Genomic DNA, 18338 nt, shown 5'->3' with positions numbered 1-18338 from the left:
TAAGCGGAATCGTATGAGAGGGAGCAAATGTTATAACAAATCCAACTCCCTACTTTCTCCTGGAGACAACTTTTATTTTTAATTTTAATTATGAGTTATTAGGACCTTTAAAATTTCATAGGTATTTTTTTAATATTATTTTTGAAATAAAATATTAATAGAAAAAATATATCAATTTTTTTTTTTTTAAAGAGTTTTAAGATTATTATGGAAAATTTGTTATTTTTAGCTTTTTAATTAATTTAGCCGATATTTATTATTATTATTATTAATTATTTAGAATCGAAATAAAAGGCAGCAGTTGGAGGCCGATTTGGCATAAACAAAATCTCTTGTTCTTGTCTCTCTTGCTCGCTCCTCTCCTTCTCCTGGTGTCGCCATCCTCTTTCTTCCCTTCTTCCCTTCTTCGTTTTGGCCGATTATCTTCTCCTTTCTCCCAATTTCTGCAATCATGGCGGTATGTCATTCCTCAATTCATTCCATTTTGTTCTTTTGCTTCATTGTGTCGATTTCCCCATTTCGTCATCTCCTTTCTTTCTTCCTTTTAGATTCACTGCCTCGATTGTTCCCCCTCTTTTCTTGGAGATTTTCTTCCCCATTATCATTATTATTATATGTTTTATTTCTTCCTCTTTTTTGAATTCAAATGATTTATTTATAATTTTTGTGATATGTTGTGAATCTGCATTTCCTCTCCACTCTGATCTTATCATCTAGTGTGTTAGTCACTGGGACTCGACATATTCGTATGTTTGAATTGAATTTCCGTTATCATGCCCAAGTATTTGTCATTGATAGAATTCTGATAGACGAAGGGTATTTTAAATTTAAATCAGCTATGAAGAAACATTTTTAGTTTTTCCCATCACCTTCTCATCTTTTTATCTCGCAATTCCTTCGTCTAATTTATGGTTTCTGCTATTAATTATGAATCATCCTATTTTTATATCATAATGGAAGAAAAAGCAATAAGTCCTTCAACTTTTTACTTCGAAATCCATGATCTATATTTTAAGAGACTAAACGTTCGGAATTTGAATCCTTATTTTCATTATTCGTTGTATGACTGCTTTTGATCGACAAATCTGAACATTTTTGTTGGGTTAAATTATAAATTTAATCCATGTCCTTTAGCTCTGTCTAGTCGTTTGAGCTGTTAAACTTTTCAATTTGGTCTTAGAATCTGGATTACGCTTTTCTCTAATCCTTTCCATTGCATTATTAATTGAAACTGATGTGGAAGATATATTACATAGATTTTCGTTGGACATTTCATTCATATTGTTAATTGTTAATGATGGGGACATGATATAAGCATATAATGTATGCATTTTAATGTCTAGAATCAAATAAATGTATGTATTTTAACAGGAGAAGGGTCAGCCACTACCGAAGTTTGGTGAATGGGATGTTAATAACCCTGCTTCTGCAGAGGGCTTCACTGTGATCTTTAATAAGGCAAGATGTGAGAAGAAATCCGGTGGCCAAATCGGATCACCTGGAAAGGCACTAAGGCCTGCAGCAGCAGGCTCTGGCAAACCTCAGGCTGTAAGATCCTATGAACACAATGTTTTTTCCTAGCCTTTTCTATAATGCCTGCTATATGTGTATATACCTCCTCTTCATTGTGATATTTACTGCTCGTTTGTGTGCCTAAATATGTTCGGAATACCATTAGGATAAAAGGGTTGGTTGTAACTCGAGGGAATGGGATCGAAAGAGATGAAGGTAGATCGTTTGTTGGTTTTGGATGAGTACGAATATTCTTGAAGGCTGATCCCTGCCAATCACTACCTTTTATATTTCGATATTATTTCAGTTATTTGGTTTCTATGAAAATATTAACTTTCTTCTAAGAGTTATCTTATAATGGACTTCTGTGCTTGTTTGATCATTCTTCATTGAAATGAAATAGATGTTTTTGGACTTTGGAATGATGCTCAAGCACTGTTTTTTGCTTCTTTTGGTTTAATCAACAATCAGTGAGGTGAAATGAAATAGATGCTTGTTTGATCATTCTTTATGAGCTGTTACACCTTTCCTTGATGGGATTATGTTTTTTTCTGTTCCAGAAATGGTTCTGCTGCATTCAGAGCCCACCTACAGAATCTTGATGGTACTACCTGTCTGTAGATAACCACCGAAACGGCCTAAGATCGTCCACTGGTCTTCGAAGAAGATGAGATTTTCAAAGCTGTGATCATCAGCCTGCTATACTATTTGCTTCATAATCTGGGTCATGGAGGAAAAAGGTAGAACAATTTTACCTTCTTTGTTTGTGATACTGATATGATAAATTGTCACTAGAAGCTGAGCTATTCCATCTCATTTGTCTCTACCTCCTTTTTGCCCCTTTTTGCCCCTTATATCTTATTCTTTCTGAAATGGCTTCTCTCTCTCTCTCTCTCTTATTTCATTTTCATGTGTAGAATATTCTCGGCTACTCGAAAAAACCCCTTAGAGAAACTCCATGCCTCAGCCCATGAATCTCGAGTCGAGCGTAGATCACATTTTCATGCTTCCTAAACCATGGAGTATAGTTTTTATGTTGAAATTATTGACAAAAGTTAGAAGTGAGGACTTAAAATGGTGCATGAGACATTTAGAAAGTAATTATCGAACCACTCACAAACCAAACATGATGTGCTCTATAGTTTCAGAAAGAAAAGAAACAGAAAAAACAATGGAAAACTCTTCAGCCTTTGCATCACTTGTTCTGCCATCCTCCTTATACCACTAGCCAGAGTTTCTGCCATAGGAGTTTGATTATAGGTTCCCGACCTTCTTCTCGAATAGGCGTCGTAAGAGGAAAACTTGTAGACTGCTCGCACCGACGAGTACTGCTGATTCGAATATGGCCTTCTGAATTGCCCTTATGCTCATTGCCTCAATCACTGCAAGAATTTCTTCACTTTATTGAAAACACTCTCAAGCAAACAATAGGGTTTATAAAGCCTTGTGGTTATTATATTAATACCTTTGGCCTGTTGCTCTGTCTGTGCCTCAAACCATTGTTGCTCAAACTCAACAATCTCCAGTTTGTCTCTCAGCCTCTGTATTTGCTCAAGCAAATGGCTCAAATCTTCTGAAAATGTCATTTGAAATAGAACATCAATCAATCTGTGGCACCATTAGCAAATATTATCTTCTTTGGACTTTTCTTTTTGAGTTTTCCCTCAAGGTTTTAAAATGCGTATGCTAGGGAAAGTTTTCCACACCCTTATAAAAGGTGTTTAGTTCTCCTCTCCAACCAAGGTGTGATATCATAATCCACCCCTTTAAGGCCTAGCATCTTTACTGGCACATCGCGGTGTCTGGCTCTTATACCATTTAGAATGGCCTAGGTCCACTACTAGCTGATGTTGTCCTCTCTAGGCTTTCCCTTTCGAGCTTTCCCTCAAGGCTTTAAAACGCGTATGCTAGGGAAAGTTTTCCACACCCTTATAGAGGTGTTTCGTTTTCCTCTCCAACTAACGTGGAATATCATAGAATCAAATAGGTAAAAGCATGCCTTTTAAGGTTAAAAATCAATACCGTTTTCCCAGGGTAGTTCTTTTAAGGTTAAAAATCAATACCGTTTTCCCAGGGTAGTTCATAGAATTGATTATCAGGAGTGATGTGGCTGTCAAAATCTATAGTCTCTTGGTTAGCAGATTTGTTTGTGAAGCATAAGCTATGCAGTCCTTTTCTTCCTTCAATCCTCTCCTCTGAAGATCCATTCACCTGTAAAATGATCTATAAATAATCAAAAACCTCGAAACGTGAATCAATAACCATAGCTCGAACCCTAATTTGAGATAAGTAGGTTTTGATAAGGTACGACACATAAACCCTAACTCATGAGTCGAAGTAAGTTGTAACTAAAAGATCAATGCAAAGAGATGAATTGGTATCGCTAACGAGTCCAACCTTGTGAGAAAAACAATCTTCTTTGTCGATCATTAACTTAATCTCGAACTCAGCCTCTGATGATACCAACAAAGTCACCATCACCATTATGATCATTAACCAAACTCTAAGCATCATATGTTCTTATTTGACGCTCTTTTTCTATGTGGAAGAAGTTTTTTGAGAAACCAACGAAATCGCAAAAATAGGTTCTTTTGTTCGATAAACGATTTATAAACTAAGATATATATAATTTAAATTTGTGATTCAAAAAGATTTGGGATCAAGAATATAGAAAAATAATTGACAAGATTTCTTTTTATATTCTTTTTTAATGATTTACAAAATTAATCTTTTGTTGAAAATTAATATGGATTTATTAATAAATATTTATTTCCATCCATTTTAAATTATTTTGATTCTTATGTATACCTTACCGTTTTGTTTAATATAAATAAAATAATTTAGATTTGTAAACACTCATTTTTTTAATTTTAATTTTTAAAAATTTTTGAATTCGAAAAGATTTGAGTTTCATTTGAATATAAGAGTTTTTAAATTTCTTTTATGATAAAGTATATATGTTTCTAAATTTAATTAATAAGTATTTATTTCTATCACGATCTTAAATTATATTATTTCACGGGTAAACAAAATAATTTATATTTATAATACTAAAACTATAAGATAAAGATAATGTGAAATAATATATCATTCATTTGGACCGAGTTTATTGAATCTATATTCTATAATTCTAAAATAATGAAATATTCTATAATTCTAAAATAATGACCTTTCATGTGACATTATGTTGTTTTTATTCGAGAGTTGTTTAAATCGAAATTATTAAGTCGATGTTTAAGTACGTAAGTGTTTAACGTAAAGTTTTATATCAATTTTCCATACTATCATCGTATTAATTAGAATTCTGCTTTATCCATTTTTCAAAATTTAAAAATTTTAATTAATAATATTTGTTCCAATCAATTCTAAAATTGAAATCTTACCATTTTAATTATTTAAACGGAGGCTCGATGATACTTTGTTTAAGAATATAATTCTTGGAAATATGACCAAAGTCCTATCGTAAGAAAATGGACAATATCGTACTATTAAAAAAAAGACCCTTAATCTTTTAGTCAGACTATATATATATCAATTAAATTATATTAAAATTAATGACATTTAATTTCAAAGCGGGCTCGTAATTAAAAAATGGATAATGATTATATAGATATGAAAAGTTTAAATTCCGAATTAGTGGATGATGACGAAAGGAGTGGCAATGCCATATGTAAAAAAGAAGAGACTCATAGAACGACAGAGACAAATAGAGGTATATACATCTCGACGGAAAAAGAAACAATAGAAAAAGAAAGAATTGGAATTGATCAATATATTTCTCGGATTCTTTTTTTTTTTTGGGCATAAAACAAACCAGAAGTTTAATTCGATCCCGCATGAGGTAGAGTTTCTATATATAAAAAAAAAAGTTTATTACTTAAATTGCCTTCCTGTACTAAAAAGGGGACGAATTTGTGGTTTAATTAGGTGGATAGATAAGAGAACGTTAGTACTAATAATCATCATATATTTCAATATAAACATCTTAATATGTTATTCTCTAGTACACTGACCTAGTAACCTAAATTTGAACCCGACTTAATTTAAAATTATTATAATTATTAAATTAATCATTGTTAACCTAAATTTGATCGAGGCTTAGCTTAGAAGAATTGTTATTAAACTCTACTTTTAAAAGTTAATATATATTTATATAACCGGTCCAATTCAAGGACACGTGAATTTTGCATTACCATGTTTCAACTTATTTTTTTAGGATAGGTTTGTATAACTTTAGGGTCAAATTACAAAGAAAAGAAAAGAAAAAAAAAAACCTTAAAAATATTGGAAACCTTAACGATCTTTACATTCTCCAAGCTTAAATGTTCGATCTCAACTCAACATTCGTTGAGCTCGAGAAGCAAATAATGCAAAACATATCAGATTCCAACGTTAGGGAGGAAATAATTCGAGACTATAAGTTACACAACAACAATAAAAGTTAGGGAGGAAAATATTAAAACGAGCGATAAAGGGCAAAATCGGAATACGAAATTTTTTCTCTTTCCTACTTTTTATTATTTTTCTTAGGTTATTATATAAAGTAAACATCATAAATAATGCCAACCCATATGAAGACCAAGCAAGGAGAGGAGAATATGATAGCTCCATGTAATAAAGAAACAAGGGCTTTGTCCCATGTCCATGTTGGTCTCACAAAACAAACCCTTTCCACCCTCCCACCTTTTTCCCTATACATTTCAATTATAATCTTCAAAAGGAGGGAAAGATTTCAATACAAAATGATTGAAATAAAACCAGAATTCATATATTTCTTGTTTTTTCAAGTATAAAGTGGAGTGGAGCCATGATCCTCTGAAAGGGACTCCACCCCATTGTCTATGAGGCCTTGCTCTCTAAATCCTTCAAAGGGTCAATTGGATCCATGATGTGGGTCATGATTGTCCATTATTAGGTGAAAAAGATGAAAAAAATTTGGAAAAATCACAGCGAAGATCACGCCCCAGCATGGAGGACATTGTAGAGGATGATCCCTCTTCTTCTGACTCTTCTCTGATATAAAATTTGTCTGAATCCGCCATTTTTGATTTGGAGCTCCATCGAAAAACACTCTCCCCTTCTCGATTCGATACTGGGTCTCACGTATTGTATCGTTTTAGGGATACCCTTTTGCGATACGATTGTTTGGCACTTGTTTTTGGTTGAAGAAATACTAAAGGAATCCCTTGTTTTCTGTTTTTTAGGGTTCTTTTTTTAAGATCCTTTGTGGGGTTTGGATTTTGGGGATGTGGGTTTGTGTGTTTGATGGAGCTTCTTCGTGGACATGGTGGAGTGACCCTTCTTTTGCTGGTTTCGTGTGGCTTTTTGATCGTTTCTAGGGTTTGATATCGTCTTGGCTTTTGGCTTAGTAATTTTGAGGTTTGTTTCTAGTTCTTCGTTTGATTTCTTACCTGTTCTTATGAGTTTTCTTTTGTTTGCATGATTGTTCATCAAATATCTCTCAAATTGTTGAGTATCCATGATGGTTTTGGACTGGCATGGGTTCGTACTTAACTCCGATTGATTGATACTTCTCTGGATAGTTAGTTCATCTTGATCTTGATATTAGTTTCATGATATTGTTGTGGATCACTGACCATAATCTGGATTTTAGTTTCATGATCTTCTGATCTTTTGTTGATTGTTTTGTTTGGTGGGAGTTTGGTAAGTTTTTCGTGCTCGGTCGAAATGAATGATGGGGTTATGAACATGTGCAGCCATCTTTCTATGTTCTTAGAGATGATATAATTCAGGATTTGAGTGGATTGGATGTCTCTGTAGCTGTGAGTTGTTCGTGCGTTGTTCGTTTGAACATGATGTTGATTGTTTCTAACAGGTGTGATTTACGTCGAAACTGAAAGGTATAATGGGTGTGAAGGATCGTCAAATTGCGACGAACTCGCCTAATGCGAAAGTAGAAGTAGGAGAGATCGACACTAGTGCACCGTTCCAGTCTGTTAAGGATGCTGTCAATTTGTTTGGTGAAGGTTCTTTCTCGGGGGAACGAGTGATTATGAGGAAGGCGAAACAACCTCATTCTGCAGAGGTGGTTATTTTCGTGCATTTTAAGTCGTTCGTCTAGTAGATTTTTGTTTGAGATTTTATTATCTTCCGAAAGTTTGGTGATTTTTTCGGGTTCTTGTTGGTTACAGAGAGTGTTTGCAAAAGAGACTCAACTTCACTTGGCCGAAAAAGAACTGAACAAACTAAAGAATCAGCTAAAGAATGCTGAAACGACCAAATCTGAAGCGCTCGTTGAGCTCGAAAATGCTAAAAGAGCTGTTGAGGACTTGACCAAGAAGCTACAATTGCTGAGGGAATCGAAAGAATCTGCCGTGAAGGATTCGGAAGCTGCCAAGGCTCGAGCGAAGCAGTTTGAGGAGGCGAATGGAAACAATCATTCGGGAAATGATTGTGGTTGGAAACAAGACTTGGAAACGACCCGAGATCGGTATATGGTTGTGATCGGAGAACTAGATGCTGCAAAGCAAGAATTGAGGAAAATCCATCAAGATTCTGATGCGTCGTTGGAAGCAAAAGTAGCTGCTTTGAAACAGGTGACGGAGGCCGAGGAATCGGTCGAAACACACAAGGTGAAAGCAAATGAACTTTCTAAGGAAATTTTAGCTGCACAGGAATCCATTGAAAAGCTCAAGCTAGCATCCCTTCAAGCACATAAAGAACAAGAACAGATATTTGTTGAGAAAGATGTCCAGAGAAAGTCTTATAAAGCAGCTCTTGAAGAGTCGGCGAAAAAATTGTTTTCGTTACAGAAGGAGATCGACCCTGATGTCACGAGGAATCTTGAATTGCAGTTGAGCGAGACGATGAATGAAATTGGGGAACTGCAGAAACAAATGGACGATAAAAAGGCGTCGGATTTAGATTCGGTGAAGAACGTCACATCGGAGCTTGATGATGCAAAAGAGTCCTTACAAAAAGTAGCTGAAGAGGAAAGATCTCTCCATAGCTTGGTTGAAGCTTTGAAGTTGGAACTCGAGAATGTGAAGAAAGAGCATTCCGAACTCAAGGAGAGAGAAGCGGAGGCCGAATCTACTGCTGGGAATTTGCATGTCGAGCTCCGAATGAGAAAATCTGAACTCGAAGCGTACCTCGCAGAAGAATCTAAAGCAAGAGGTGCTTGTGAAGATATGCTTTCAACTCTCAACCAGCTATCGTCGGAAACGGAAAATGCGAGACGGGAAGTGGTAGAGATGAAAAATAAAGCCGAAGAGTTGAGGAAGGAAGCGGAATCCACCAAAATAGCATTGGAAGCTGCTGGGAAGCAGCTGAGAGTTGCACTGGAAGAAGCTGAAGAAGCAAAAGCAGCCGAAGCTAGGGCCCTTGAGCAGATTAAGGTACTGTCGGAGAGAACCAATGCTGCACGAGCTTCGACTTCCGAGTCGGGGGCTAACATCACTATCTCCAGGGAAGAGTTCGAGTCGTTAAGCCGGAAAGTCGAGGAGTCCGACACCTTAACCGAAATGAAAGTAGCTGCTGCATTAGCTCAGGTTGAAGCTGTGAAGGCTAGCGAAAATGAAATTCTACAAAGGTTAGAAGCATCCCAGAAGGAAATTGAGGACATGAAGACAGCAACTGAGGAAGCTTCAAAGAAAGCAAAGATGGCTGAAGCAGCTAAGAAGGCCGTGGAAGGAGAGCTAAGACGGTGGCGCGAGCGAGAGCAGAAGAAAGCAATGGAAGCTGCATCAAGAATTTTGGCTCAAACGTCGGTGCCTTTGGAATCACCTCCAAGCCACAACATGATTCAAAAGCAGAGCACATCAATGAAAATGGTGTCGAAAGACAAAACCTTCTCAAAGAAGGTACTCTTACCAAACCTTAGCGGCTTATTTGTTAGGAAAAAGAACCAGGTCGACGGTGGATCGCCGTCGTACCTGCCCGGCGAGAAGTCTGTGTGACATTTTCTTAAAGTATTCAGGTGAGTAACATATAATCATTGTGTGTACATTTGTTGCCTGCAAATTTGTGTTCAGGTAACCAGAAATGATGGGTGATTTTGTATATGGGATGGTTTGTTAGATCATCGATCGAAGCATATCGTATCGAGATTGTCTATCAGCTATCATTCGCTTGGTTTGTTGTAAAATATCTTATCCTCTTGGACCATATGCACTTGGATGTTCGATTCATGAATCTTTTAGTTTGAGAAATCAAAATAAGAACTTCGAATATCATTTCATTATATGGCCATCTCGAACAAGACCGCTTAAGTGTGTCGGGGAACCAATGACAGGAGATGGTGTAAATAAACTTTACATTAGATATGTAGTAATAGCACAGCAAGTAGGGTTGTAGTTGCCATATTCATAATTCTCCATTGACTTGATGAAGGCCATTCATGGAATAGCTGAGTTCATTGTGATTTTCGAGCTTATGGAACTCTGTTTCTATGGTTTTGGCAATTTCTAGATCTCTTGGATCTGGTTCAGGGAAATCAACATGAAATGATCCTTGTTTGATTGGTACAATCGGCTCCCTAACTGCACCTTGCTGCTGAATGTAACTGTAGAGCTGCTGATGAAATGCACTGTCTAAGGAGAAACAGTTTTCTGTATTTCCATTCTTGGCGTGTCGAGATGATCCCGACCTTCCTTTACGACAAAAATGTGGTAGTGAATCCATTACCTGCAGATAGTTGCAAACATTAAAAGAAAAAACATTGATGTAAAGGATGAAATTGCAAGCTTGTGTATTGACTGATGCTGACTGTAACATAAGGGAAAGGTATCGATGCAAAAAGATCATCAAGCCTCAATGGAATGGGTCTAGCAAAGTATGGGATAGTCGTTCCATAGGCTTCCCCACCGTGTTGATGGGTGCCCCCATAGCTGCTTGGGGTGGGGTAGCATAAATCCTTTCCTGTGAAGGAGCGAGTTGTTCTTGAAGAACGAAACAACTTGAAAGGTATTGATGCAAAGATTATCGAGCCCCAATGGTGGGATAGCCGTTCCTCTAGGCTTCCCTTCCATGTTATGGGCATCTCCACAACTACTTGGGGTGGGATAGCGTAAATCCTTTTTTGTGAAGGTGTGAGCTGTTCTCGAGGAACAAAGTAACTTGAAAGGCATTGATGCAAAGATCATCAAGCCTCAATGGAGGAACAAAGTAACTTGAAAGGCATTGATGCAAAGATCATCAAGCCTCAATGGAATGAGTCTAGCCAAGTATGGGATATAGTTGTTCCGCTAGTTCCCCGCAATGTTGATGGGCACTCCCACAGCTGCTTGAAGTGGGGTAGCATAAGTCCTTTCCTGTGAAGGAGTGAGCGGTTCTCGAGAAACAAATCAACTTAACTTATAGTTTACGAGGGGATATCCACAGTTGATGATCGAGAATATAGATCATGGAGTAAGAAATACTATGACGATCCATATCATAGTGGGGAAAAGTAAGAACAGAGAAAGCAAGCTTGCCTTTAGTAGTTCATCTCGCCCACAATTCTGTAGCACTTTGATTTTCCTCCTTGTTCTCTCTTGCAAAAGAGGTTTTACGACCTGTCAGCAAGGACAATAAATCATATTCATATTCCCTGCAGATGGCTTGATAATGCAAGTATATTGAGAATACTTCTACAATATGAATTAAAATAGGCACACACCGTCCAGCATGCAGAAAATACATATGGAACGTTTACGATGTAGTAAGCATCGGTCTTCTCGGGATAGTTTAAGTCGTCAATGGTCGATATGACAGTTAGAAGCTGCAGTCACCAAAAATAAAAAGAAACAGGTGCCTATATGTCAAACTTGTGAGCATTTGATTCCAAAAACAGTGCTGAAGGACCTAAGAAGTACCTTCACTTGATTTAATGCTGAAAGCTTTAACCCAGTCATATCCAAAACCTTGAGACAGGTGCCTATATGTCGTCCATGCTTCTTTGTCGCAGCCGGCTACAATAATCAGATTATGTTAGATTCTAATCTTGCCGGTATTTTTTAAAGGGTGTAACGACCCAAATCCACCGCTCACAGACATTGTCCTCTTTAGACTTTCCCTAAAGGTTTTTAAAATGCATCTGCTAGGTAGAAGTTTTCACACTCGTATAAAGAATGTTCTGTTCTCCTCACCAACCAATGTGAGATCTCACAATCCACCCCTATATGAGACCCAGCGTCCTCGCTGGCACTCGTTTCCTTCTCCAATCGACGTGGGACCCTCCCAATCCAACCCCCTTCAGGTCTCAGCCTCCTCGTTGGTATATCGCCTGGTGTCTGGCTCTGATACCATTGTAACGTCCCAAGCCCACCACTAACATATATTGACCTCTTTGGGCTTTCCCTTTCGAGTTTCCCCTCAATGTTTTAAAAACGAGTCTGCTAGGGAGAGGTTTCACACCTTTATAAAGAATGCTTGTTCTCCTTCCCAACTGATTGTGAGATTTCACAAAGGACACCAAGCATGTGATATTAAAGAACATTTGTAAGTCACAAGAATGATTAAACGGTCTTAAACACTCACCAACACAACGCGATCCCTATATTCATTCATTTGGATGTGTGACTGCACATAATAATGAACCTAGAACAAAAGAACCCATGTAAATATCTTCCGCACATAATAACAGATGTTTTGATTATATGCACATCGCACAATGTAATGAATTTTGTCATACATGAACACAGTTACAAAAAGCTTCAAACCTGCAATCTGATGCATTTCATCTGAGCATATTATTTGATCATGTCTAAGAAGTTCAAGACTAGGATTTGTATTCTCAAAGCTTTAAGAAAAGGGCAGATAGAGATGGTACACAAAGAAAAGAAAATCCTTACAGATGCCTTGTCAAATGTGCTTTGACCAACACCAACAGCTATCACAGGAAGACCCTGGAAACAATATGTATATTAATGAGGAAGAAACAAGATAGCAGCTTGATCTAATTTTTGGAAGCAAAATATAATAATACGAAATATAAATGCATTAAGGATCAAATGATGAAGGACAACATGATTCTATTTATGAACCTCTTTTGAGTATCCACACAGTCCCACCAGCTGAGAGTCTCGCACTGATCTGTATAACTCGGGGGGAACTATCGGTTTCTGCAATAATACCAAATATAAATTAAACGTTGTAGTAAGTACGAAAAGCCAAGAGTAATCTTTCAGATCTCAATACATAGTAGTGATGAGACATATTGCACCACCTCTGCTTGCTGTTGTCAGTATGGTTAATTAAAAAAGACTCGAGTTTAGATACTATTACTCGTCCATGGTTTATAGAGAGATATAGCTGCAATACGTGCCTAGAGCATCAGAATTATCAAAAGATCAACTGAAATTTAGATTATTGCATGGTAAATGTAACAACTCGAGCCCACTGTCCACTGCTAACATATATTGTCCTCTTGTTGTTCTCCTCTCTAACCGACGTGGGATCTCACAATCCACCTCCTTCGAGGCCAGCATCCTCGCTGACACTCGTTCCTCACTCCAATCGATGTGGGATCTCACAATCTGACCTCCCTTTGGGGCTTAGCGTCCTCGTTAGCACACCTCCTGGTGTCCACCCCTCTTCAGGGCTCTGCGTCCTCGCTGGCACACCGCCTGGTGTCTGACTCTAATGCCATTTGTAATAGCCCAAGCCCACCGCTAGCATATATTGTCCTCTTTGGGCTTTCCCTTTCGTCATGGTTTTTAAAACACGTCTGCTAAGGAGAGATTTCCATACCCTTATAAAGAATGCTTCGTTTCCCTCTCCGACCGATGTGTGTGGGATCTCCAAATCTTCGGGGCCCAATGTCCTCACTGGCACTCGTTCCTCTCTCTGCCCTCTCTCCACGTGAGATCTTAAGTTCAAAACAAAACAGGAAACAGACAGACTGCTATCACAAGTGCTAGCTTCTCCATTTTAAACTTATTGAATAGGGGCAAACAAGATGTACGACACCTCTCCTCCACCTTCCTGGCTTCTTTTTTATTCTATTTGTAATGATAATTTCCAGAAACATGACCACCTTTTAGCTCTTTATACATAGTTTATCATTGCCATATGAAGTTATGGAGGCATATCTTGTAATGGTTGTCTCTACGGAAAAGAAAGAAGCAGCAGAAGAAGAAGAAGAAACTCACTGCCAATATGTTGTCAATCTCATTTTGTATCCTCCAATTTAGACAATCCATTAACTGAAGATTCCAAAGAAAAACAAACAAATAGTGAGACAGAGACAAAATGTTAAGGGAATTTAACCAAAATTTGAAACTAGTACACTGATCTAACCATTTTATGGGCTTTAGATACATTCCAGTCCCTCGCCTTCAGAAAGCGTTCCAAAGTTTCAGCTGGATGACCTTGATGCATATTCTGGAGATCATAAGACACTCAATTTAGTAAGTTATTCGATTGTAGTTGTAACGACTCAAGGTCACCGCTAGCAAATATTGTCCTCTTTGGGCTTTCCCTTCCCCTCAAAGTTTTTAAAGCGCGTCTGCTAGGGAGAGATTTCCACACCCTTATAAAGGGTGTTTAAGGGTATTTCATTCTCCTCCCCAACCGATGTGGGATCTCACAATCCACCCCTCTTTGGGGCCCAACGTCCTTGCTGGCCCTCATTCCTTTCCCCAATCGACATGGGACCCCCACCAAATCCACCCTCTTTCGGAGCCCAGCATCCTTGCTGGCACATCGCCTCCTATCCACCCCCGTTTGGGACTCAGCCTCCTCACTGATACATCAACCGGTGTCTACCTCTGATACCATTTGTAACGGCTCAAGCCCACCACTAACAGATATTGTCCTCTTTGGGGTTTACCCTTTCGGGCTTTCCCTCAAGGCTTTTAAAACGCGTATGCTAGGGAGAAGTTCTCACACCCTTATAAAAAGTGTTTCGTTCTCCGCCCCAACCATTGTGGGATCTCACATAAGTACAACTAAATACAGAGAAATTAGCTTGTAAACCCACCCAGGAATCAACAAAACTTCAATCGTCCAGGCATTTAAACTAACAAACAATTTGATTTTCAAACCAACTCATAAGACTTGATCTGAGATGGGAAGTTAATGACAGAGCAAATAAGTGAACATCCCATATCAAACGAATCATGATGATCTTGATTCAATAAAAGAAAAATAACAAACAATCGGCAGCCCCATTTTCTACCAACAATGATAATAAAATGTTACGAAATCTCAGTCTCCACAGCCAGAGAAAATAGATTCAAAATAGTGGCATCACAGAAACAGATCTAAGACACAGAGAAATTCTCATAATCCAATCGAAAAACAGATCCAGCAGTAAAGATGAAAATCGAAGAACAAACCTCAAATGAGTTCATCAGTGATCCATCGACTGTTGAGCATCACAACGGAATCAGAGAAAGAAAAATGTTAGCAAGCAAATACACATCACAGAACAAGACGAAATCGCAAGTAAGTGAGATCACCATCATCCATTAGCAGCTGAAACTGCTTCAACGCCTCCCGATTGGCAATACCCATTTTCGATGAACACAAAATCAAGTTAACGAACACAGAAAAGAAATTGAAATATGAATCTCACTCCAAGTAATATTGAGATTCAGAGTTCACCCAAATGTGGGGCTGTGAAGGGAGGGAGAATCGGAGATGGAGGATCAAAGTAAGGGCAACATTTCTTGAATTGAAGATGAAGAAGAGTGTGAGAATAATGAGAGGGGAAATCAGTTCGAGTGAAAAGTTCTACAATTGGGTCTCTGTTCTAAGCTTAAAATTGAAATTTCAACAGCGGCGTTGGTTCAAGAATCTAAAATTAAACACCTAAATCCTCTGTCCACCAATGCTGGATTGAGATTTAAACAAATAATAGTAATTATTTTTAACAATAAAAGATTTAAACAAATATATTTTCAATAGGTAAGAGTTGTAATTTTATAATTTTTTGTTAAAAAATATCTATCAACGTTAATATTATGGGTGTACATCTAACCCGACAACCAACCGGGACCAATCCAACCCGAATTATAGGGGTTGGGTTGTTTTTTCTGAACCCAAACTGACTCGGTTCGGTTTTTGGTTCATAGGATAAAAAAACTCAGGTCGACTTGAAACCAAATAAAACTTATAAATAACATCGAGAACACTGTCGTGCTTTAAGGTCTGTCAGGTGCCAACCCAAGTATTACTAAAATACTCATGCTTTAAGGTCTTTAATTTATTTATATTATATTATTTATTTCTATTCTAAATATTAATTATGAAGGGTGAATAAATAAAAAACTTTAAAAAGAAGTTATAAACTAGAAAACCCAACTCGAGAATAGAGGGTTGGGTTGGGTTGGATTGTGGAAATTTTTGGGCCGGGAACCAGAACTTTTGGGTTGGGTCAAAAAAATCTCCCAACCCAACCAGAATCATGTACGGTTAATCTTTTAATTGATATTTTCAGAGACAATATTGACATTTAAACTTTATATGAGATGAGTCTCTTTATTTGTCAAGATAATAATTTACAAAATAATGATAAAAATAAATTTGAAAAATCAAAGTTTTAATTTTTATTTGATTTTTTTAGTTTTAAAATAATATAATTTTCGAGAAAAAGAAACACCAACAAACTCTTATTTTTAAATTATATAAAAAAGACACTTTAATCGTTTCCAAAGGACTTTCGTTTCTTTTGACTATTAATTGACCTAACAAGATATTCACGTAAGTTTGTTGAATTTTAATGACATAACAAATTTCTTTACGGGATTTTCGACGTTTCTTCCTCTCCTCTTTTCCTCACTTGTTCTCTAGCAAACTTCATCGCCACCGTCATGTCTTAAGCTTCATGATTTCATTCTAAATTTGGAACAACAAGTACGCATTTAGTTCCAAACTTGAAACCTCGAGACAGTGAGACAACGGTGAGATACATGGTCTATCTAAATAGGAAAAAGAGATATTCACGTAGTTCAATATCAGTAAATTAATTCGAGTTTAATATTTATTTTGAGTTTTAAATTTAAAAAGAATAATTTTGATGAAAACATAGGCTGAAAGTCTTTGGAATGTGGGAACCCACCGTTTAACTTTCCATAAGCTTTTGATTTTAGGATTTTAGAACTTTGATTTCCAAATTCGGTTTCATTACTTTGAGTCGTGGTATGGGTCTTATACATTTAGTTTAGGGGTAAGATAAGGAACGAATTTGCTGAAGAACTCGAGGGTGGAAGAGCTCTGTATCATTCCAACCAAGAGAGAATTGGAATTCGAAAACAGAGTAAGTATCATTATTGAGCAACCTACTTTGACTTATTATATCTTGCTCGATTATGAACTAAATGAGCTGAAACCAATCTTAAGTGATCCATGATGTGTAGGACTATAACCTTCGTGGAAGAATCGAGTGGAAAAAGCCCCTGTATTCTGCAAGAGAGCTCGAGTTTCAAAGGGTGAAAATTAGGTTATTGCAAAAGGGAAAGGAGCAGAGGTTGAAGACAATGGCGTGGTGCCCTCTAAACCTGCCACGTTATTCAATTTTAGTTTTCTTGGCCAACTCCCTAGTTCTCAACTTAAAGCAATGCGGGACAAAATTTCCTTTCCTTTTTTCTGTTCTAATTTTTTTTTTTGTACCTTTACACGTGTTGTCTATGGCCGCATGTCAAATGTCCCAGTCATGCTTGACCATGACGTGTTATCTATGGTCACATGCCTGTTCCAAACCCCTTTTACATGTTTTCATCTTAGATAGGTCTTTTACTATTTCACATAGTGTCAATATGAGAGTGTATACAAAATCATGTCTACACCCTTCAAGGCTAAAATGCACCAAAATATACTATAAGAGGATATGACAAGTTGCCACTTCTTCCTACCCGAGTTATATGCTATAAAAGTCGTTGTTGCTACCTAATCGCTTTTATCTTATAACATTACTTTAAACGTATTTTCTCGTTCACGTTTTCTAAAACATTTCTTACAAACGTGACTCGAGACTCGAACATATGCCAACATTGTCTATGAATTTCAAATTTCTCACGGATGACTTATTCGCTAGATTAGAACAAGTGTCACACAATCATTGTCCTACTGTTCCAAGAGTGTTATTCTGACACTTCACACGTATGCGGGTCATGCTTATTAAATTTAATAAATCAAACCCGATGAATTTAAAATAACCCAAAAAAAAGCCGAGAAAATTTGATATTTTTTAACAAGTAAAAAAGTATCAATAAATATGTTTTATGGCATTTAATAGTATGATTGGCCTTTTAAAAAATAAAAATTAAAATAGAAAGCGGAAAAAAAGCATAAATAAATTGGTTAATAAATTATAACCAATATTTAATTTCAAATGAATTATAGAATTTATATTAAATTTATTTATAATTACTCGATGGATATGAGACATTATCAAAGATTTATCTACTAATATATTTATATTAAGTGACAAATTTAAATAAGGTAACAATATTTGTTTATTTAAAAATAATTGCAAATATAATATTTTTTTAAATCGCAAATTCTAGAATACTTAATATTTTTAATTTAACCTCTTAATCGAATATATATATATATATATATATATATTTAAGTATTTTATAATATTAATTTTGTCAGATTATTTTGTAATTAAATTTCAAATTAATTTCTAAGTTCTTTTTAATTAAATTTAGTAGTTTAAAAACTTTATCAATTAATTTTTTTTATAGTTCGATTAAATCTCACAAGTCATTATACATATATGTTTATTTATTGTACTTGCCCCTAAATTAGTAGTTAATATATATATATATATATATATATATATATATATATATATATATATTTATTTATTTATTTATTTATTTATTTATTGTACTTACCCCTAAATTAGAAGTTAATATATATATATATATATATAT

At 36.3% G+C, this 18338-nt stretch overlaps 4 protein-coding genes across 5 annotated transcripts; 2 read left to right on the top strand and 2 right to left on the bottom strand.

The window, feature by feature from the left end:
* The first annotated feature begins 303 nt into the window (after positions 1-303).
* On the top strand, positions 304-2383 carry LOC111810827 (RPM1-interacting protein 4-like). Of its 2 annotated transcripts, XM_023697632.1 has the most exons (4): positions 304-457; positions 1372-1548; positions 1916-1987; positions 2073-2383. In XM_023697632.1, exons 1-3 carry the CDS (start codon positions 452-454, stop codon positions 1970-1972), a joined length of 240 nt encoding a protein of 79 aa, XP_023553400.1. In that variant the 5' UTR covers positions 304-451; the 3' UTR covers positions 1973-1987; positions 2073-2383. The 2 variants fall into 2 exon arrangements, with proteins under 2 accessions (XP_023553400.1, XP_023553401.1); XM_023697633.1 differs by lacking the exon at positions 1916-1987 and having other exon boundaries at positions 2073-2338.
* A 214-nt stretch (positions 2384-2597) lies between these two features.
* On the bottom strand, positions 2598-3996 carry LOC111810463 (transmembrane emp24 domain-containing protein p24beta2-like). Its single transcript, XM_023697171.1, has 4 exons — positions 3910-3996; positions 3576-3723; positions 2978-3085; positions 2598-2894 (listed from the first exon to the last, which is right to left on the bottom strand). Exons 1-4 carry the CDS (start codon positions 3994-3996, stop codon positions 2767-2769), a joined length of 471 nt encoding a protein of 156 aa, XP_023552939.1. The 3' UTR covers positions 2598-2766.
* Positions 3997-6186: 2190 nt separating this feature from the next.
* LOC111810781 (WEB family protein At5g55860) lies at positions 6187-9715 on the top strand. The gene is made up of 3 exons (XM_023697563.1): positions 6187-6891; positions 7349-7558; positions 7665-9715. Exons 2-3 carry the CDS (start codon positions 7379-7381, stop codon positions 9429-9431), a joined length of 1947 nt encoding a protein of 648 aa, XP_023553331.1. The 5' UTR covers positions 6187-6891; positions 7349-7378; the 3' UTR covers positions 9432-9715.
* LOC111810803 (phosphatidylinositol/phosphatidylcholine transfer protein SFH2) lies at positions 9687-15279 on the bottom strand. The gene is made up of 11 exons (XM_023697603.1): positions 14916-15279; positions 14793-14821; positions 13753-13836; positions 13605-13658; positions 12498-12575; positions 12306-12359; positions 11992-12051; positions 11328-11423; positions 11132-11233; positions 10947-11027; positions 9687-10158 (listed from the first exon to the last, which is right to left on the bottom strand). Exons 1-11 carry the CDS (start codon positions 14968-14970, stop codon positions 9838-9840), a joined length of 1014 nt encoding a protein of 337 aa, XP_023553371.1. The 5' UTR covers positions 14971-15279; the 3' UTR covers positions 9687-9837.
* Positions 15280-18338: the final 3059 nt, after the last annotated feature.

The sequence above is a fragment of the Cucurbita pepo genome, chromosome LG14 (genome assembly GCF_002806865.2).
Source record: "Cucurbita pepo subsp. pepo cultivar mu-cu-16 chromosome LG14, ASM280686v2, whole genome shotgun sequence".
In the NCBI taxonomy this organism is placed as follows: Eukaryota; Viridiplantae; Streptophyta; class Magnoliopsida; order Cucurbitales; family Cucurbitaceae; genus Cucurbita; species Cucurbita pepo.
The sequence above is the reverse complement of the archived record's forward strand: the minus strand, read 5'-3'. Positions and strand labels throughout refer to the sequence as shown.